A 20933-nucleotide genomic window follows, 5' to 3' on the forward strand; every position below is an offset into this window, starting at 1 on the left:
CAGGTAGGTGCTGCCCTCCCCTAAGGACATCCCCTCTCCTATCTCCCTTGATTAAGAGTGAAACTCCACCTATTCCCTGGATAGGGATAGGGGATATCCTATTCTCTGGATAGGGACAGCCCTGCTGCCATCCTATTTCCAGGACAGAGGCCTGCTGCTTTCAGCTGTGCATGGTGTCTGAGGTCCTTGAGCCAAGGACAAGTCACAGTGCTGCAAGCACAGCTGCTCTGCAGTGTCCTGTGCTCAAGGCTTCATTCCACAGACATCAGACCAAGGTCGCAGCACCTTCCTCCCCACTCACCTTCCTCCTTCTCTGCTTCTTTCCTTAGAACATGATCTGGTGTATGGTATCCATGTGCAGCAACATCCATCCATCCATCCATCCATCCATCCATCCATCCATCCATCCATCCATCCATTCCTCAGTCTTAGAATTTGCAAACTTAAAGATCAGTAGATCTCACTTGGCATGAGCAGAAAAAACACACACCAACCTTGTAGAAAGACAGATGTGTTACCCTACATAGGTTTCCTATGTGCAATGTAAGCACGACCTTGAATTTTCAAGGCTTCTGCTCACCTGCTTTTTATGCTGCAAGAAAGCTGGAGCTGTTAAGATGCTTCCAGCATGCAATGCCCTCATATAATGTAATTAACATTTTGACCACTGGATGCTACTCTTGCTCCAAACATCTGCACACAGGACTGCAGGGTGAAGACTTACTGGCAATGGAATCTTGTAATTTTTTAACCTAGAACCTAGTTAAATCAGTCAGGGACCTGTGAAGAGGTGTTTATTGCCTGCCCATCAACTGAAGATGGATGGTTAGGAAGTCGTTATGGGAATATAAAGGAATGTCTGCATCAGCTACACACAAGCAGATGATTCAATTAATGGTAATTGACCGAGATTTTAGTACTGAAGGAGCAAATGCTTTTTCAAACTCTTAAGCCTGGAATTTCTAACACATTGACTGAGACAAAGAAATGGTTCTGTATTTATTATACCGGTGGTGCCCAAAGGCCAGAAATAAACCACATTTTTAAGGTACTTTTGACAATTTATGCTGCTCTCTACTCACTGTCACACCTGCCCTAGAACAATTTAGTAAACCTTAAGTGTAGGCAGGCCCTTTTACCTTTACTATTATTAGTTATCATCATCATCATCATCATCATCATCATCATCATCATCATCATCACCTTTGTCATCGGCAAACATACTTGAACATTTCCCGTTCTCTACCTATTTTGCTCTCTACTACATGCCTCCCCCCAGCCTTTCTGCATGGCTCCCACGCACTTTGTCCCTGCTGCTTTCACTGATGTGAAGCAAAGCCTTTGCATCAGATGAGCACAGTTGCTATGGCTGAGATATGCCCAGAGCAATTCATCATTTATTGATCAGTACCTCTGTGAAATACTTCCTTTATGCACACTGTGCTGCAGGAGCTCCTGTTTTCATCTTCCCCAAAGGAGGAGGAAAGCCTTTTAAATATGCATGATAATTTGTCCACCCTGGGCACTGTGTGGGTAGCTGATATATCCTCCTACAGGTGGACACAGCCTACACCCTACTGAAGAAAGAAACTGAAATATATAAACTGAAAGAAATTCTGTATGTGGCTGCAAACCAGTTGTGCATAAGAGAGATTGAGATCCTGCAGTTCTCAATGTTTTCTTTTGATTCCTTACATATTGCAGGAAACATCCAGGAACAGTCCCCTGAGCAAGGCAGTGTTTTCTTACAGTATAATTCAATCTGAAGACTCAGTAACTTATTTACACGTTGCCTTACCATTCCACAGTTCCGGTATCTGCAAGTAGGCATCTAGAAGAACAGGTTTTGCACAAGAGAGATCCCCATGTGATCTCTGGGCCAGTTTGCCATGTCTGTAGATACACTTTGCTTGAAATCAGAGGTAAAACTCCAAGATATGAAAAGTATGAATCCTCACAGACAGTACCTAAATAGGGAACAACTCAAGAATAATTCACATTGCCTATTTTAGTTGCTTAATGTAAATGCTTAATACTCCTAAAGGTGTGAGCCACCTGATACATGGCAGAAACCTAATCCAGGAAGAAATGAAACTCATGATGGAGATGCTGGTTTCTGGCCCTTTCTGTGTTGAATGGCAAAGGGAAGGCTTAATCATTCTGCATACCAATGCAGCATAGAGTTATTAAAACTAAAACAAATCAAACAAAAAAAGCTTTCTCCTTTTGACTCAGTTTTATCACTTACAAAGTGGCCAGCCAAAAATTCTGAACCACTTTCTTTATCTCATCCTGGTAAATTCTTAGAGACTAGATACTGAAAATAATTTATTTATCAAACTTCCTTTCCTCTCCAGTTTGTTTCTACCTTTTCTCTGAAACTGCTAGTGGGCTGATGTGATATTTTAACATAGAAAATGTGTGAGCTTTTTAAATTGACATGTAACAGTTCTTTCCTGTTTGAACCTCCTGATCTAACTCTGCCTGCTTGCTAGGACAGAGCAATCCACAGCTGTTGCTACACACTTGCCTGTTGCCATGATTTATACACCTGATTAAGGTGAGGGATAATAAATTAACAAAGTGTAGCTCCATAGTGCATGATCCTCAGTGCTTTAAATTAGAACTGTCTCTGGTGGGCACAGGAGTGATCAGAGCAGAATTTTGCCCTGCAGGCATATTTTTCACTACCCCATCTGTTGTCCCAGATACTAGGGATGAAAATGCCCATTCTACTAATTTTTCTTTCCTTTAAAAACATTTTTCTTTTCTTTCTTGAGATTGTTCCAAATGACATAGGAAAACAACATTCAAACCAGGGCACAGTAGTGGAATGCATGCTACAAGCCAGAACAGCATAAAATATTCAAAGAAGGAATACATGTATATTCAGGTCAAGTTAAGAGAGGAATTCCTGCAGTCAGGAATCCTTTCAGTGGCTTGAACAATCTCCTTAGTAATCATTTGCCTGGGATGCCTCCTTCTTTTAGCTCTCTTCAACTGAAGAGCTCATGGCCTGACATTTGGTCCCTGGAGCCTTTCCATGAGATTTTCCTTCATCCCATGTCAATCCTCTTTCCAAGAGCTTGAAGAAGCAACTTTATCTTCCTGTAACCCAGAGTAAGGAATGCAGGACACCCAGAATAGAATAGGTCAAGTTCAAAGCATGAGATTATTCTCCTGAATTTAATCAAGATCTGGTTTCTTTGGAATTCCTCATGAGTTAGTCAAAGTGAACTCTTAGCCAGATTAGCTCTAGGAGTTTTGGAGAGAAGTATCCATCTGCAAGCCATAACATCATCTACATCAGCTTTACCTATAAGATGATATTCCCTCTCTTCCTCTCTCTTTTTTTTTCCCTCTCCTTTTTTTCTCTCTTCAAGGCCATTATTTCCTGCTATGAGGTAGAAAAACATGTGTTCTAGGTGAAGATGGAAACATGGGATACTGTCATTGTGAATTATTTGCCTTTTTCTAAGTCTATTTGATTCACCATTCTGGCAAGTTCAGGGCCAACAGTCTATTTCAAGGTTGCCTAATTGTGAAATATTCCCTCCACACATATTTTTACCCTTTTTTTTTTCTTCACATATTCTGTATGTGAGATTGCAGCGGTGACAAGCCTCTTTGCCATACTTGGATATTGCTTAGAGCAACCAATATGTGGCAGTTCAGAAAAGTTCAAGCTGCTCATTTCCCACAGCAACTTACCAACTCATAGAATTAAAGCTGCTAGAACAATAAGCAAACAAAGCCAGGTTTTTAGGCTTTGCACATAGAAATACGGGCTTAACTCAGTAAATGTCCAAAGATGAATGATTGGACACTCTTGCATTCATCATTTCATGTAACTTTTCAAAGATTTATTCCTGAAATACTCCTGAGCTGTATTACTTTACAGCTAAAACTTTGATGTTCCCTCCTGCCCCATGGAAAAGGCCAGCATGCCCCAAATACTGATCTTGATTTACACAGATGTAGGATCACTGGAGGTCCTGAACACTGAACAGCCGCATCCAGGCTTCAGGTTGTACCAGCTGCTGCTGAGAAAGAGCTTTTTTGGGGGTCTGTTGTTAGATCTTAGAAATGTATTGAATAAAGCTGGGGAAAAACGTCCCTAGTTTTCTTGATCTCCCATTCCATCACAAATCATATGTCCATTGCTATGTCTAGAAAAGAAGAGCCCTGGACATTTAGTCATTTCAAGTCCAAATTATCTGACGGTAGTTGCTTCAAACACAGCTGCTCTCTGGTAGGATCTGGTCACCGTGTCTCTTTCCATCCTCAGAAGCAGGTAAGCAATATCATATTCCTGCTGGTTCAGCAGGGAATCACTGGCCTTCATAAACAGGCAGGCAGTTCCCTCTTCCCAAGGCAGACCCTGGGAAGTTACTTCAGCAATGAGGATTCCTATGAAACATCAGAATTAACCTCTAGGTCAGGATTTCCTTGTCTGATTCTGCACACTCTCTAACTTTCCGTTTTTTTAAACCTAGCATATGTTCCATCTCTAACATGTGACTTCACACCTCCAAATATTTAGGTAATGAGACAAGCAGTGAAAAGTTTGTAGATTTAATCCTGTAACTGGTTTACATGTTCTCTCTCTGACGCTCGATGTGCCCATTGCCTTCTCCGTTATTGCTTCTTATCACTAATCATATTTATGCCTGTACATACCATGAAATTAATAAAATGAAAGTGACCACATTAATCAGACTTTTTCTCTTTTCAGAGGCATCAGCATTTGCATAGAAGAATGAGGAAGGAGAGCTTTCATATGCACTTTCATCTGGAGCTGCTGGATCCATACCCAGCACTGGTGTGCAGAGCTGTTCCTGGCAAAGGAAGCTTACAGGCTGCCCATCTACTTCAAGCCTACCTGGGATACCTGTCTTTAATTGACATTAAAGCCACATTTGCAGCATGATCCACCTAAAGTGGTAGATGTGCTTAGCAGAGGGAGCAATAGTAGTAATGACATGTATTTTGTGTGATTTTTCACCAGGGATGGACCAGTTCCTCTAAATGGATTACTTTATTTACAGGGATAATCCACCCCACCCTGGTTTTCATACTCCCTGCAAGAGCAAGCAGTATGTTAAAAAACTTGTCTTCTATCTAAACCTGCCTTTTAATCCCCCAGATGTATTCTTAAAATTAAAATACAGTTGCTTTCTTTTATTGTGAAGTCACTCAACAATCAGCCTGCTGAAAATTTTAATTCATATTAATGAGATGCAGTTCTGGCTGACATCTGTCAAAGAGAGTAGGGGAAGGTGTAGAAAATTATGTTTCTAAACAGGGATAGAAAAATTGAACCTCCTTGCCAAGACCCTGAGCATATCCCCTTCTGGAGCATAGCTGGCTATATCCAAGGTCAACTAGCATCCACTGATAAGGGCTGTTGTGAAGAAAAACAGAAGCTCAGGCCTGCCTTCCTGCCTCCTAGCAGCTGTTTTTAGCTGAGGCTTTATCCCTGGTCCCACCTGTGCTGCACTGCTGCTGCGCTGCAGTGATGCCTATGCCCTGCTGCTGCTGTGGTTCTTACCCTGATCCAGCTCCTCGAGATCAGCTTCCTGACTTGCCCTTGTACATGTCCTGTTGCTACAGACTTGCTTGGTGACCACACATCGGTGTCTGATGCAGGATGCTGCCCTGGACCTGATCCTGTCCTGGCTTCTCAGCACCCCAGCTCCTTGCTGGTGAGGGCTCAGCTTTGCTGGCCATGCTGCCAGGGAACAGCACTGTGCTCCTCACAGCACCCTGATTCGTTTTTGGGTTTTCCAGGGAACAATTTAAGCACATTCTCTAAAATTGCCTTCAATTCAAAAGCCAAGTGAAGCTGAATTGCCTCGTGTGGCCACATGCTGAAGCTGTTTCTGCCCAGCTCATTATTTCCAATGAATAACAGCAGATTTGTCAATATTTATATTGTATCCTCAGTAGAAGTCAGCTTGTCTAAGCTGAAGTCAATATCAACTATACTGATCCATGCTGGTTGAAAAATCTGTTCATATTTTCTAAATGCCTCAGTTGAGTTAAAACCCTTTTACCTTTAGAACAAGAAATATCTTGTGTTAATATCTCCATGTTAATATTTTCTCATCATGTAGATCAGAGGCTCAAGGAACGACATTAGCACTTTCTTTCAGTGCCATTTATAGCTTTTGACAGTTTCCTGACATTGATAAAGCGTGTTATGAAAAGCAGAGTCAGCAGGCTGAAGACACTGACTGGGTTATGTTTTTATTAAAAGCATTATTCAGCTGTCACATAATGTCACATGTAAATATCCTCATGATGTTCTAGCAAAGCAGTATCATATAAGCAGCAGCCCTCTCTTTTCCCTGTTGCCTTTGCTGTAAGAATACCACACCAGTTGTAAGAGAAGGCAATGGGGGTCCTGAAGTTCAAATCCACCCCTCCTGGTTTGTGGGAGTTCCTGAGGTCCTGGGCACAGAACACATGAATTCTCAAGCTATATGAGAGAGGTATTACCTTCCAGATAGATATCTCAAAATCTAAACAAATATTTGAACCACAATTCTGACTTCATTTTTCATGTGAATAAGTGCTATCACATTGATCTGCATTATAAACTCTGCTTTGAACTCAATTGTGATGTATTCTGTGGAGATTATCACCTCTGAACTCAGTTGTAATATACTCTGTGGAGATTATTTGGACTACTCCCATTGCAGCGTGTACCTCACAACAAAGACAGCTCTTTGTGTACTAGACTCACCACTAAAGCCATGTCTTGTGGAGGTACCCCCTGACTAGTTCAGGATCTGAATGTGTGTAGCTATGAAAGCCCAGGACTCATCTTCAGTCTCTATTTCTGCTGCCCTGTGGCTGGATTATAACCTGCAATTCAATTTATTGCTTTGCAACTACATTACTGAAAATCTGCAGAGCTGGCCTGGAGTAGCTGCAGTGATTGGCACGGCAGGTCCTTCTGCCTGCCTTGACACAACAGGGTGATGGACAGCAAGAGAGTTCCACAGAACCATAGAACAGGATCACAGAATCATTTAGATTGGAGAAGACCCTTAAGATCATCAAGCCCAATCATTAACCTAGCATCACCAAGTTTACCACTGAACCCGTCGTAATGTAGATGTAGTCGTAAATGCTACATCTACTCATTTTTTAAATACCTCCAGGGATAATGGAAATGGCAATTACTTTCCTGGGCAGTCTGTTCCAATGCTTCATAACCCTTTCAGCACATAAATTTTTCCTAATAACCAATCCAAACCTCTCCTGGTGCATTTTGAAGCCACTTCTTCTCATCCTGTCACTTGTTATTTGGGAGAAGACACTCATTACGACCTCCTTGCAGGCAGAGAGAGTAGAGACTGATAAGATCCTTTCTAAGACTCCTCTTCTACAGGCTAAACAAATTCAGCTTCCTCAGCTGTTCCTCATAAGAGCTTTGTGCTCTAAAGCTTTGTGTAAGAATATATATACATATATACACTAATAAAAAATTAATAACAATAAGCAAGTATGTTTATTGCAGCATCACAACTAAAGATGCAATGTGATTGGCTGGACTTGCAAAATGTGTTTCTGTTTGGCATTGTTTTGCAAGTAGAAACAATAGTAATAAGCTTGTAGGAGTGATATAAAAATAGTAACTAATGGGTTTGGAAAACAAGTTCTGAGCCCAAGACATCAGATTTGTGGTGAGCAAGTCTTGCAGCTTGATGTAAACATAATATTTGGTGTTTTTTCCCAAAGTCTCACTGTCTCACAGTTCTTGATTATGTATGGCATTCACGTCCATTTTTCTGCTTTTCTTTATGAAGTAGCATTAATTTAGCCTTTTTGACCCCCGTTTGCATGAAGATGTGGCAGTTTCAGTTCGTAACTGGGCAGAAACACCAATTTAGTGAACCCAGCACAATGATCTAGATGAGCACAGTACTGTGTCAATATAAGACAAAAAGGTAAGTCTGAGGGCATGAAGCAACCTCAAAGTTCTTGATGGGAAAAGAAAGTTAAAAGAATCAGAATTATATCAAACACCATTTAAAAAAACCATTTTCATGATTTTGGAGCCTTCAACAGCGGCAATAAGGAGGCTGGAGTCTTAGCACTGCTTACATGCCCAGCACACATACATTCATTAAAGCTGTGAAAGGGTACATTCTTGCCAAATCCTTTTAGTATTTATGTTTCTGTTGACTACAAAGAAGAAAAGACAAGGTAAATAAAGACAAGCCATGTAAGAAGCTTTATGAGAAAGGAAGGCTGTAGGAGCTTTGTCTTTTTTTGCCTCTGGCAATGCTGCCTCAGAATATCTTCCTTCAGCTGCTCTCTTAAGCTGCTCTCTGGTCTGCTGGTCTCTTTTCCTCCTGTTCTGATGGGGGTGAGGGATCCATAGGGCTTGCAGGCTGGGAAGCTGCAGGCCATGCATGAAGAAGCGAGAAGGGAATTCACTGTCAGCAGACCAGACTGCTCAACTACAGCCCCTGTAAAAATGCATTGTGCAGTGCCTGGAAGTGCTCTGGGGAAGGCTCATAAACATCACATGGAAAGTTCTGGCATTTTTCCTGGCTTGATAAATAATTACATGCACCTTCCAAATGTTGTCCGAGGACAATGAGACAGCACAATGGCAGTGAGGTGGCAGCTGCCACAGAAATGGGCCGCTGGAAGACTCATGCAGTCCGGGCAATTAAAAGCCAAGGAAATCATCCATGTGGAAACTGACTTCCTAAATATCCACACCTTCTCTTATTGTGTGCACTTTTGTGCAGAGAGATGGAGTGTGTAAATAGGTGGAGTACTTATCCTTAGCTAATTTGAGAGGATTGTTGCTTTGGGTTTTTTTTTGGGGGGAGCCAGTGAGCAGGGCTGAGCGGAAGCAGTGTACATCCTCTTTAAATATGAAAGAAATGACCACTTAGAGGAAGCTTTTCTAAAAGCTCTATCTGCCCTTATTTATTATTTAGTTCTTCAGATGACATATTTAATACTGCAAGGCACTTGGAGACTCTAGTTTGAAAGAAATACTCTGCACAGAATCAAGCTTCCTCACAGGAGCAGGATACATCTTCAAATGTTAATTACTTTTTCACAATTAGACTCTTTTTTACTGCTCTGTTCAATAAGGAAAAAGAATGTGCAGCATGTCTTTAATTTCTTCAGCATGCTAACTGCTAAACTCCCCTCTCATTTTCTGTTTTGATAACAGTGAAAACTGCACACCAGTGAGTTGACTCTGTCCTGGTACACAGAAGAAGAGAATTAGCTGTGTTACCTGTGATATTTTCACTTAACACTGAAACTGGCTGGAGACACAGAGCCACATAATGATTTACTTTATTAACCCTAAGGATAAACCATATAAGAGCTGCAAAAGAAACTATGGGACTTGTCATAGGCTGTTTTATGTTGACAGCAGTAGATAATACATTAAGTTGAATGCACAATGAAGATATCATTATGTACCATTATTACAAGAGAAATAAAAATGGAGAGTTCAGTGTTCAGAGACAACAGCCATAAATATTAATTTTTCACCCAGAAAACCAGGTCTGACTCCAGGCTGAGCAACAAAACCCTTCACATACTTGTTTCCTTCAGCAAACCAACATATTGCTCATAAAACTCCTCTGAAGACCTCGATTAAATGATTAATTATCATGAACCTGTGAATTGCAGGACATGATGCCTTACAGTTTTGAACTCACACACTCTTTTCTGACTTTGAACTACAGCACCCAGAGATGTCTGTGAGTGTAGGAGGGCTGCAATGCATTGATTTCTATTTGGAGTGAAAGGGAGTACACAGAAATCCTTTCAGCAGACGAAGGAACTACAGGCAATCAGCTGTTTCCTCAAACCTCCTGTTGTGCTTTGCATTCTCCCTGGGCTTTACAGAATGGATTAGGAGTTTGTCCTTGTAGCATCTCTTATTATAGTGCAAAGTGAGTGTCATTATGTGCAGCACATCCCTGCTTCAAGCCAGGAGCTCAATGGACCCACCTGGAAGAGATTTAAAGGCACAATGCTGTGACCAAAATTCTGGGCTGCTTTGTGGGGTCCTGTGCTGCAGTGGGGTAGGTACATTGATGTGCCAAGAATTAATTTCCCCCAGAGTATCAAAGGAAAGCCGTCTTGCAAAGTGCACACTAGGAACAGTCAAAAGCCTCTGCTACCATGAAGGAAACAAAATCTGTACTGAAACTAAGTCTAGCTATTAGTCAGATTCATATGAGAAACTCAGACTATTTATTTAGTGAAGTAACGGGAATGAAGAATGTGTAATGAAAAAATACAATTTTGGGAGAGTAGGGAGAATTTCTCAGACACAGGAGCTTCACAGTTATTCACCCAGTTCACATTTTGATCTCCATATTGATCTGGAAAGCTGCTACTGCTACTGCAGTGAGGACTGAGACTGAAATTCTCAAGGCACGAACTGAGGACAACCTGAGGTCAAGAAGGAGCTGAGAGATACAAATTTGGAATAAAGGCATAAACAACTATATGTGGCCCAGCTAGTGCTGTAGGAGGGCAGGGTACTTCTTTAAGAAGCATAATAACCACATCTGTGACTCCTTGCTGCTGACGGGCAGGGAAGTGGTTGCCCCATTTTTGAAAAGTTCTGGTGCGGGCTTAGGCTCTCTGAGAAACTGGATAAACTCTGTGCTGCTTTTAAACAAATACATCTTCTGTGGGAAAGGAAGGGAGAGGGCTTGCTTTATCTGTTTTGTTGTGGCTGAAACTGGAAGTATGGTCTGTCTTCTTCACGGAAATTTCAAGGCATGATTTTTGCAAGGAGTTTCAAAATGAGCTTTATAAGACCAGGTAGGAACTATGTTAAGATGTAGCATAGCTGGCTTCACAACAGTCTGGAGGAAGAACTAACTTACATAAGTTATATCTGATTTGTGCACCTCTTATTGGAAACATTTCTAAGTGAGACTGTGATGGCACTGCCTACTCAGTATAATAATGGCAGTAGGGAGTAGACAGTGTTACTAGTAAAATATTAATGAGATGAATGAAAGTTTAATCTTTCATTATTCATTAGTGCTTATAGCCTAATTTGTTACTCTTATTTTCACTTTACATTGTCTAACTCAGTGTAATGCCTTTTCAGTGAAAACAGCTATATACTTAGAATCCTGAAACACAGATTATGTCTCTTCAACAGGCTAAATGTTACATTATCAAGGAACCATGAGCTTTGACTTCTTGTTTATAAAGTGGGTAAGGAAAAAAATGTTTGAGGGAATTCAAAAGGCTGGAGTCCTACAGCTTCTGTTATGCAAACAAGCAGGCTTTCCTATTAGTCTTGTTCTGCCTGTAAAATACATAAACAATTTGCAGCAATTTTACTTAGTTGGATCATTGCTTTTTTCCCCTCCCTTGTAACCTTGTAATTGCACTCCTACATATTTCTTCTGGCCCCAGTTCTGCTGTTCATTGTTTTTGTCTGCTTCTAAAAAATAATAAATAATACTTGTGTTTTGGTTTACCAGTAATAAAGTGGACCTGGCAGTACATAGTCATCTCATGAGGGCATTCTGAAAGTTAATTACAATTACAAACCTAGATCCTCTGGTTCTTAATTACCATGTAGTAACCATACAGCACTTCAGCCTTAAAAATAATTTAGTAATGAGTTACTGAAGACATGACCTCATTTTATTCCCAGTATCAATTTTAGAATGTGAAAATGTTCTGTTTCATCTATTTTCTGAAACAGAATAATTGTGACTAACTAATTAGCAGCAGTTGACATGGATTTACTTTAGCTAAGGCTTTATCTACAGTATATTTACTACAGCAATAAAGCTTGCTGTGGATGATGATACATGGCAGAAAGAAAAGACTGTGCTCCCCAATCAACATATTTATGTCATAACTGGAAACAGCTAGAAGGCTTGAGAACACTTTATCACATCATTCCTGGAGTTATAATTGAGCAAATGCTATCAAAGATAGTTGTGGTACAAGATAAATAGGTAACAAGAAGTTAGAAACATTTCTTCCGTTCACAAAGAAAAGTATCAGGGGTGGGGAGATGGGGGAAAGAGAAATATGAGGTATTCCTAAATACACATTTACAGCATTCATGCATCTGTGTGTACATCTATGCTTAATTTCTTGTATATATCTCATGAAAAATAAGATGTTTTAGGAGATTTTGGGACTTAATTAAAATAAGCATGTAGGTACTCTTCCTTCTTTGTGAAATAATGAAATAACCAAGAGACACGCAAATTCCAAGCTCGTGTGGCGCTCTAGCTCTCCCTCTAGTGCCTCTGTAGCAGATTTAACACAGGATTTGAATTATTTATTTAAAATTTTTATTTCTCACCCCAAGTCCTTTTACCCCACATTTGCTTGCAGCTGTATACTGTGGGTGCCAAAGGCTGCTGTAGGTGGGAGATGCAAACTCCCAGCTAACAGTCTTTTGCATGCACACAGTCAGATTAGTTACAGGAAACAAGCTCCTGTAGGCAGTTGAAGCTTGGTCCTTTGATGGAAAGTTTAGTTTCTGTAAGGATTTTGGGATTTGACCCAGGACAAATAAATCTCACAGCTAGTTGAATACTGTGTAATGCTCATGTAGGCTTCTCTATGGTGGTCTACTCAGCTGAAAACATTCAAGTTCTTTTGGAGGCATCTCCAACAGCCCTGGCCTCAATGTGTTCTCACTCAGATGATTACAGCTGCAGGGTATTCAGCATTTAACTAACTCAGGATTTAGAATCCCACTAAGCATCTGCTTATCTATCCCAGTGGGTACCATGAGATGACCTATTGACGCTAAGAAGTGTGAAGAATTTATTTTCCACAAAAGAGTTTTAGCAAGAAATACATCATTCAAAACTATAAACTCTGACTTGTGAGTCAGATGATACCAGCCTAAAAAGGCTCTTACACGTTCAGTGTCTCTTTTTGATTGTATAGCTAATTTGGCATAAGCAGATCTGATTTTAGGGGCTTTCAATGCTTCCTCAGGAGGGAAATATTGCGTAGCATTTCCGATCCAATGTATGCTCCTCTTTGGCTTCCAGGACTTTGATCCAGTTAAGTGTTTTCAGAGTTATGCTTGGTCCATCAGGCAATAATGTAGAGGGAGGGCATGTGCTTGCTTGTCCATTTTCCTTCCACTAATATCCCAGTGACATTCACCTGCTGTATGGTAAATATAGGTTCATTACAGTTTTTATTTACCTGTTATACTGGTGGTTCAGAATGTATGGGTATACTCTGCTAAAGGGGCTTTGAATTTTTACTTTGCAAGAGTGAGCCCAAGCCAGAGGTTATGAGGGTCTATGAGGTGAGCCAAAGAATGGTGCGCTTAGCTACATCACAATGAATGTTTATAAATGTCCTTAGAAGTGCACAGCTGAGCAACAAGTCTTTTCTCTCACTAAAATTGAATGTCACACTCTTTTGATCCTGTGAACTTTTTTTTATGGACTGGAATAATTTCCATTGGAGGTTCTGAACATGATCCAAACCTGTGGCAGATTGCTTCCCCCTGAGCCTGGGACAGGTTTATGGGAGCTAAGGACTTAATTCTCTGCCTAGAAGAGGTAGTTGAATAGAGGTTTAGCTTAATAAAATCATTATAGGCTTTGAAAGAAGCCAAGCCAATGCTGCTCTTTTGCTGCATTTTGAAACAAAATGTAAATAAATTAGTCTTAAATGTATATTCTTCTATATACATTGACTTTGGCAAGATTTATTCTTTGACAACTTGGCCTTTATTCACTTCTGACTGCCTTGCCAGTTATTTTCAATAAACAGCTGACCTAGGGGGAATGTATTTTAAAACTGGGCTCTGACTCCACGGTGAGAGACTAAGTCTATCAGTGTGGCAGAGCACTGAGAAGGCTCCAGGGTTGTGAGTGGGAAATGAAATGTGACTTAGCCATAATGTCAGGTGTTTCTGTGTTTGCTGCTCTACTCATATTCCCTGGCAATAAACATTCCTTGCACAGGACAGGCCTAGTACTACTCAGTACAAGGTATTTTCGAGTCCTGTATTTTTGTGATTCAAAGTTCTAATAGGCTTGCCTTCTATCATAGAATCATAGAATGGCTTGGGTTGGAAGGGATCATAAAGATTATTTAGCTCCAGCCCCACTAAAGTGGACAAGGACACCCTCCACTAGACCAGGTTTCATATGTGTGTGTGTGTGTGTGTGTGTGTGTGTGTGTGTGTGTGTGTGTGTGTGTGTTTGTTTGTTTTTATTTTTATAACTGATTGGAGGAAACAAGAACTTGCAGGCACTGAGCTCAGTATACCCCTAGTCCCATTGTCCTACACTTCTATCCTTTTTCATAGACACAATGGGACCCTCAGAACAGATCCAATATTTTCTTCTGTGTTCATATGTTTATGTTCTATGATCATAATTTGACATAGTAGGCAACATTAATAAAACTTTTAAAAGGCTTCAATTTGAGCAACAGACGCTTGTTACAATTCCATCTCCATGCTAATCAGGGCAATGTGTAAAAAGGTATTACATCACTGTATTTGGAGATGGTGAGTTTTGACTATCTCTTGCATCTAACATTTTTCTGGCCAGGACAGCTGGGGACCTGATTGGGATCTGGTATCACATGTAGCCCCATTGCTACTTTGACATGCCCACAGCTGCTAGTGAAGTTGAACAGCAGAGTATCCAGCAGGACTGGGAAGGGGGTATTTCTAAGTTTAGACCCTGAGTTCAGCAAACCAGGAGCAAGACCTTGCATTCAGGCTTCACTTGCATTGAACTGGGCATTCCTCAGCAGGGTGGGTGGTGAGTGAATCAGCAGTGCTCTGCTCAGACTCAGGTGAGCTGGTGGGAGTGTCACTAGCAGAGGGTACTGAATCAGCTCTCCAGGTAGTAGTCCTTTCCTGATGACTAGCTCTTGCATTTTTGGATGTGCTAGTGAAATATCCCTTCCCCTACAAGAGGCAGTGAGATGCTGACAGCTTCACTGCTCTGTAAGTGGGTTCTTGACAGGCATTTCAGAGCTGCCAGGGCTCCTGGTAGTGAAAATACCTGCAAAGGAGGGAAAATTTTATTGCTACTGATATGCTTCCACTGTGATTACAAATAATGTATCATGTATCAGCTGGTTAGTGGGAAAGCTTGGGACCCCAAGTGGAGTACTCTGGCAGGAAAAAACCTCTTTTTTTAATAGAAGCAGATGTACCCTCTCAAATATCTATTTGAATTTATTTTTTGAAACAGTCATGAAACATATCTGAGATATGTGGGATGAATTTGTGTTGAGAGTCATAAATTTGGGAAAAAATATAAACATTCAGGGTATATTCTGATTGACTTCCTATTTTCATGGCAGCACTCTAACAACCTGCTACTGCAACTATGCATATCCTAGAATACAAACATACTTTCCTTTTCCCTAGCAAAAGCTCACATTCCTCAGCTGCCTTGTGGATCAAAAACTACCTGGATTTGCTGCCGCTGCTTGTTATCCAAAGCAAGGACATTCTGAGTTGGCACCTCATGACTCTCTATTGTGCTCTGCTTTAGCATGTGACTGTGCATGCTGAACGCTGGGGACAATCTGGCTATTCACACAGCCCTGCCATGGAGGCCTTGCCGCTCATTCTGCACAAACATTGATCTTTTCAAACAATCAAATCCATAGATGTCAAGGCCAGGGGTTTGAAAAGGGTGAAGCAAAGATCTAATTGGAGCTTAATATTCTTGGTAAGGCAGCCTGCTGGTCAAAGTGCATCATGAAAACTTCTCTGCACCTAATGATATTTTATTAGAAAGAGATGTGATTGCAGCTAGAACAGTTGGTTTTCTCTTCAGCTGCTGAAGTCTCTTTAAGCAGGCACAACCACCAGCTTGCCTGGTGTAAATGCTAGTGAGTCTTGCAGGGCAATCTCTAAAGTGAGAATAAAATCACATTTAACTTCTCTAATGCAACAAATTTATGTATGTGGGGGGGTATATTTTGATAAACAAATAGAAAGAAGAATCCACAGCTGCGCATGAGAGAAGGATAAAAGCTGGTGAAGGGTCTGGAGCACAAGCCTCGTGAGGAATGGCTGAGGAAGCTAAGGTTGTTTAGCCTGGAGAAAGGGAGGCTCAGGGGTGATCTGATCATTTTCTACAACTACCTCAAAAGAGGTTGTAGCCAGGTGGAAAACTGCCTCTTGTCCCAGGCAATCAGCAACAGGGCAAGAGGGACAGTCTTAGGTTATGCTCGGGTGGTTTAGACTGGACATTAGGAAGAACTTTTTCACTGAAAGCGGGATTAGACGTGGGAAGAGGCTGCCCAGGGAGGTGGTGAAGTCACCGTCCCTGGAGGTGTTTAAGCAAAGATTGTATTTGGAACTTAGTGCTATGGTCTAGTTGACAAGCTGGTGTTTGGTCATAGGTTGGACTCGATGACCTCAGAGATCTTATCCAACCTATCCGATTCTGTGAACTGGATCTCTTCGGCGGTAGCTTCCTCCTGCCCGTCGCACCAGCTGCGGGCACCGGTTGGTTGTGCCGCTCCGCACCGAGCCGGTGCCACGCGGTGTCAGCCAGCACAAGCCGAGGTCCAGCAGCGCTGCAGAGCCGGACGCTGCCCCGGAGCCAGGATACAGCCGGCGAGGGTCTGGCCGAGGGGCAGGCTCGGCTCACCTGTGCGTGCCACGCCCCGCTGCGCTGCGCTCACCTGCGGGGGGCGGGCGGGGCTCGCTCACCTGGGCGGGCCGCGCCGCTGAGTGACGGGCGGCGGCCCCGCCCCGCGGGCACGGGCGGTGCCTCGGCTGCCACCCAGGCGGGGGCGGGCGTCGAGCCGAGCCGAGCCGAGCCGGGGCAGCCGCGACGGGCACGGGGCCGGGCACCGGGACGGGCGCGGGGCCACCATGGAGCCCCCGAGGGACCAAGGTAGGGCGGGGGGTGGGCGCTGCCGCTGCGCCCCGGGCGGGTGGCGGCGCTGGCGCGGCGGGGACGGCGGTGGCTCTCGCAGCCCTTCGCTGCTCGGCTCGGACCTGCCCTGCCCAGCCCAGCCCAGCCCTGCCGGGCCGGGCAGCGCTGCGGTCCGGGGCGGTGCGGAAGGGGCTGCCCGCGGCCTGGGCAAGGCTGCGCCGCCCGTCGGCTCGGGAAATGCGGAACCGGGGCCGGGCGGCGGAGCTCAGGGCGGCTGCCGGGGCCCCCCAGCCGCGGATGCACCGGCAGCGCATCCCGGCCTTCCCGCGGCGCTTCGCGGGCAGAATAAACTTTCTACTTTCACCCCGCGGTAAAAGTAAAGCTCTTTCATTTTGCGAGTGTGCAACTCCTGATTGACCAGCGCTGTTCGCAGGGTTTGTTCCCCTTTAATTCTTTCCAGCCCGGGGTTCCTCCACAGCTGGGAGCTCCGTTTGGGCAGCTGCCTCTCTGCCCCTGAGCAGCAGCAGGGCTGGCGCCTCTGTGGCTCCGTGGTGCTTCACTGGTGTGCATTTTGTCCGGGAAGACTCGTCCTGGCTGCCGTGGCTGCATCACACTTCCTAAAACTTCCTGGTTTATCGAAACACAAAAACTTTGGGACTGCTTGCCTAAGTGAGTAGTTGGTGCCCTGATGAAAACTGACCCGAATGGAGGCAAGGCACCTTCTCTTGCTGTATAAGCTTATCCCACAGAGGTATTTATCCAACCCATTCATTAATCAGTTGGAGCCTTTCATATGGTGTGGTACTGAACTACATGCTACATGCCAGCTGCTTTCCTCTAGACGAGGCAGGGCAGGCTGGGATCACTAAGTTACCTGCAGTAAGCTGGCAGAGCTGCTTGGCCCAGCTCAGTGTCTGGGCCCTTGGGCTGATTTCATTCAGGGTTTTCCTGCTTGGCATGCTCGGGATGTCAGGAAAGCTGGTGGCTGGGATGCTGGAGGTGCACGAGCTGCTGGGAATGTACCCCTTACTCTGCCACGATCAAGCTCTGTGCTCTGCCAGGTGAGCTGGTCCAGGTGCCAGCCTCGATTTGCTCCCAATAAGTGTTTTGCGGATTGTGTAGTACATTTGTACAATTAACAGTACCTTCTGAGTTTCTCTGTACTTAAAGAAAAAGTCAGGTTATCTCTGCCTGATCAGAAAGTAATCTGATGAGGGGCTGAATCGCCTCAGGGAGGTTCCTTCAACCATTTTGAAGTCCTGTGTCAATCTTCAGTATAAATTAAAAATAAACCAAATAAACAAAACCCAAAAAACAAAATGAAAAAAAAAGGAAAAAAAAAACAAACCCCAAGCCCTATTCTTGGGTACCTACAAACAGAATTGTGCCAGAAAATAGCACAACTGTCAGTTCATTCAGAATTTTAATTCCAGCTGCAGGAGCATTAAACCTGATTTCAGCATGTGTCCCAAAGTTCTTGAAGCTCTCCTATAAAAAAGGCAAAGGTCCTTATTGCAACTTCAGGATCTAGAACAACATCTGATGGGAAAGGAGAGTAAAATAACATGATCTTTTGAAAAACTTTAGTGACAGTCTTGATGCTTACTAGAGGCTTATTTTGCTATTGTACTCATTTGTGTTATAAATTGCTTCATACAAACAGGGTATTGTACCTCAGGATGTTTATCAGAATAGTGTACCTAGTATGATGTAAGGGACTGTTACAGAGCAAACATGGTGTAACACCTTCTTCCTCTGCCTTCTTTTTGGAGTAATTATGCTGTTTTCACTTTGTGGTGAGGTGGAAATCTGCAAGTACAGTGGGAAAATCTAGACTAGTCAACACTCTTGTGCCAGTTACTTAAAGGCTTCTAATGCCCTGCCAATTAGACTTCAAAGACCGCCTTTCTTGGCATGCTGGAGTGCTTGCATTGGAAACTGCTTGATGATACAATATTATTACTCACTAAAGCCAACGTAGGTGGTTAAAGTTCAGACTGCCATGTCTTGTCTCTGGGTCCAGCTTAAACATTCTGGATTGCCTCTTCTAACCAGAAATTAATTTGTTTAAAATTGCAAGTCAGAGGTTGCACACTTTGTAGTTATGGTGACATCTTTCCCAGATAGCAGTAGTTAGGAGGTAGGAAGAAAATCTAGGCTATGTTTAAGACTGCAGCCAGACTAGACAAGGCTAACACTCCAGGTGTAGGATGTGCTTAAGTATCTCCTCTCTCTTAAGCAGTCAGGTTTGGTAGCAGTGCTTAAAAAGTTGTTCCTAGCCTACCACCAGCAGCATCAGAATCACTGAGCAACTTTTCACTTGAAATGTCTTTGTTTTCAGTGAAGGGATACTTGGACTGGCTGCATGGCTCAGTGTGATTCTCGACATACTCCCAACAGCTCTGGAAACTGGGCTCCAAGCACTCAGAGCCTCTTGCTCTGTGATTACAGCCACCAAAGCAGTAGTGTCACCTCAAGCCAAATGGATGTAATATTATCATGAGATGAAGAGTCCCTTATTCTGTTGCTTTGCTTTAACTTGTCATGAACAAAAATCTGATTCACTGTATGGACTTAGTTGCTGAATAGATTAATAGCTGCAGTTGTGCTTTCACAAAGATGCTGCTGTCCACCCTTCCTCCCTACTCCCCTCCAAAACAAACCTCCAAAAACAACCAAACTACAGCCACACCTAATTTTACTTGCAAAAAGTCTCTCTCTGACTTGGCACTGTTACTGTTAGTGCTGGTACAGTTTACCAGTGGAAAAATAAGGATGAAGCTACAGTGGAAGTAGCGCTCTGAATGAGGAGATTGTGCCGCTGAACAGTCTCACAAACACGTGCACCACAGCACAGTTATCTGTAATGATCCATCTCCAATGTTGTGTTCAGGGGTTCCTCTTATGCTTCAGCAACACTACACTTACGTAACCAGGTGTCTTTCAAAATGTTCAGGTTTTCGTGGTACTTAAAGGAGTCCCAAAACACTACATGTGATTTCTTGAGAGACTATGTAAGCCTTTCTTTTCCTGGAGCCTTGACTTGCACTTTTGGAGCTGACAGAATGGACTTTAATATTTTAATGCTTTAATATTTTTTTTTGTGTCGAAAGAACTTGCTGCTGTTGCTAGTAGGACAAGATTTCCCCCATTGTCCCATTGGACAAAGCTGCACCTTTTCCTACTGCTTTATTTGTTTTCTTATCACTTTGTACGTGCAGTACTGCAGGTACAATTTTTTTTCCTTTTTCACTTAATGTGCAATTGTGAAGTCAAACACTTGTAAGTAAATACAAGTGGACAGTTGCCGGAACTGCAAGGGAAGAGTGATTTCACTGAGCTGTCTGTAACAGTGACTTGAAGATGATAGCAATATCAGAAGACTTAGATGAGTATGTGCCTTGAACAGCAGCAAGCTTTCATTTCTTTTGCATGAAAAACTGTATTGGTGGGGAAAATATTGTTCTGACTCAGGCTGAGGGTTCTGACTTGGTGGGTTGGCATTAGATAGTTATTTGATGTCATTGGTGACCTCCTCTCTCAGGCAGTGCATGAATGAGGTACAGAAATGAGGGGGATCACTGTGCTGTGTTGGAGGGATGCTTGAGCAGCTGATGCACAGCTGTTGCATGGGCAGCTGGAGGCTGGAGCAGTGTCAGCTGTTCCTGCCTTCTGCAATGCTTGAGCATTGAAGGGTAACTTGAACTCTTCATTCATATTCACACCCACTTCAGTAGGGTATGGAGAAGGGGGCCAGCCCAGTGCTCCAACTGTGGAAAGAATCTGTTGCCTGTGGTATGCGTGAAACTTTTTCCCTGTTCCCTGCAATGAATGCTGTCCCAAGTAGTCAATACAGTCCTTCACCCAGGCAGAGTAAGGTGTACTCTTAGACCTTTTGGTGCTGGGAAAGCTTAGCTAAGGATCTGTGTCCTTTTATCCTCCAATGAAGCCAAGCTGTAACTGCTCGGGGCTTTTAAAATCCAACAAGAAACTGATGCAATTCCTTTTTGTTCCAGTTTCCCACACTTTGAAGTGGTGCACAGGTTCTCCCTTTCT

At 43.0% G+C, this 20933-nt stretch overlaps 1 protein-coding gene across 2 annotated transcripts in view; it reads left to right on the forward strand.

The window, feature by feature from the left end:
* Positions 1–16785: 16785 nt before the first annotated feature.
* Positions 16786–20933, forward strand: part of TPD52 (tumor protein D52) — a 39834-nt gene continuing 35686 nt past the window's right edge. Inside the window, exon 1 of one of the 2 annotated variants that reach the window (XM_086884130.1) lies at positions 16786–16895. In XM_086884130.1, coding sequence (XP_086740256.1) covers positions 16874–16895 — 22 coding nt within the window. In that variant the 5' untranslated portion in view covers positions 16786–16873. The remainder of the gene's footprint in view (positions 16896–20933) is intronic. The other variant, XM_086884119.1, reaches the window with a different exon arrangement.

The sequence above is a fragment of the Cyanistes caeruleus genome, chromosome 1 (genome assembly GCF_971803275.1).
Source record: "Cyanistes caeruleus chromosome 1, bCyaCae1.hap1.1, whole genome shotgun sequence".
Taxonomy (NCBI): domain Eukaryota; kingdom Metazoa; phylum Chordata; class Aves; order Passeriformes; family Paridae; genus Cyanistes; species Cyanistes caeruleus.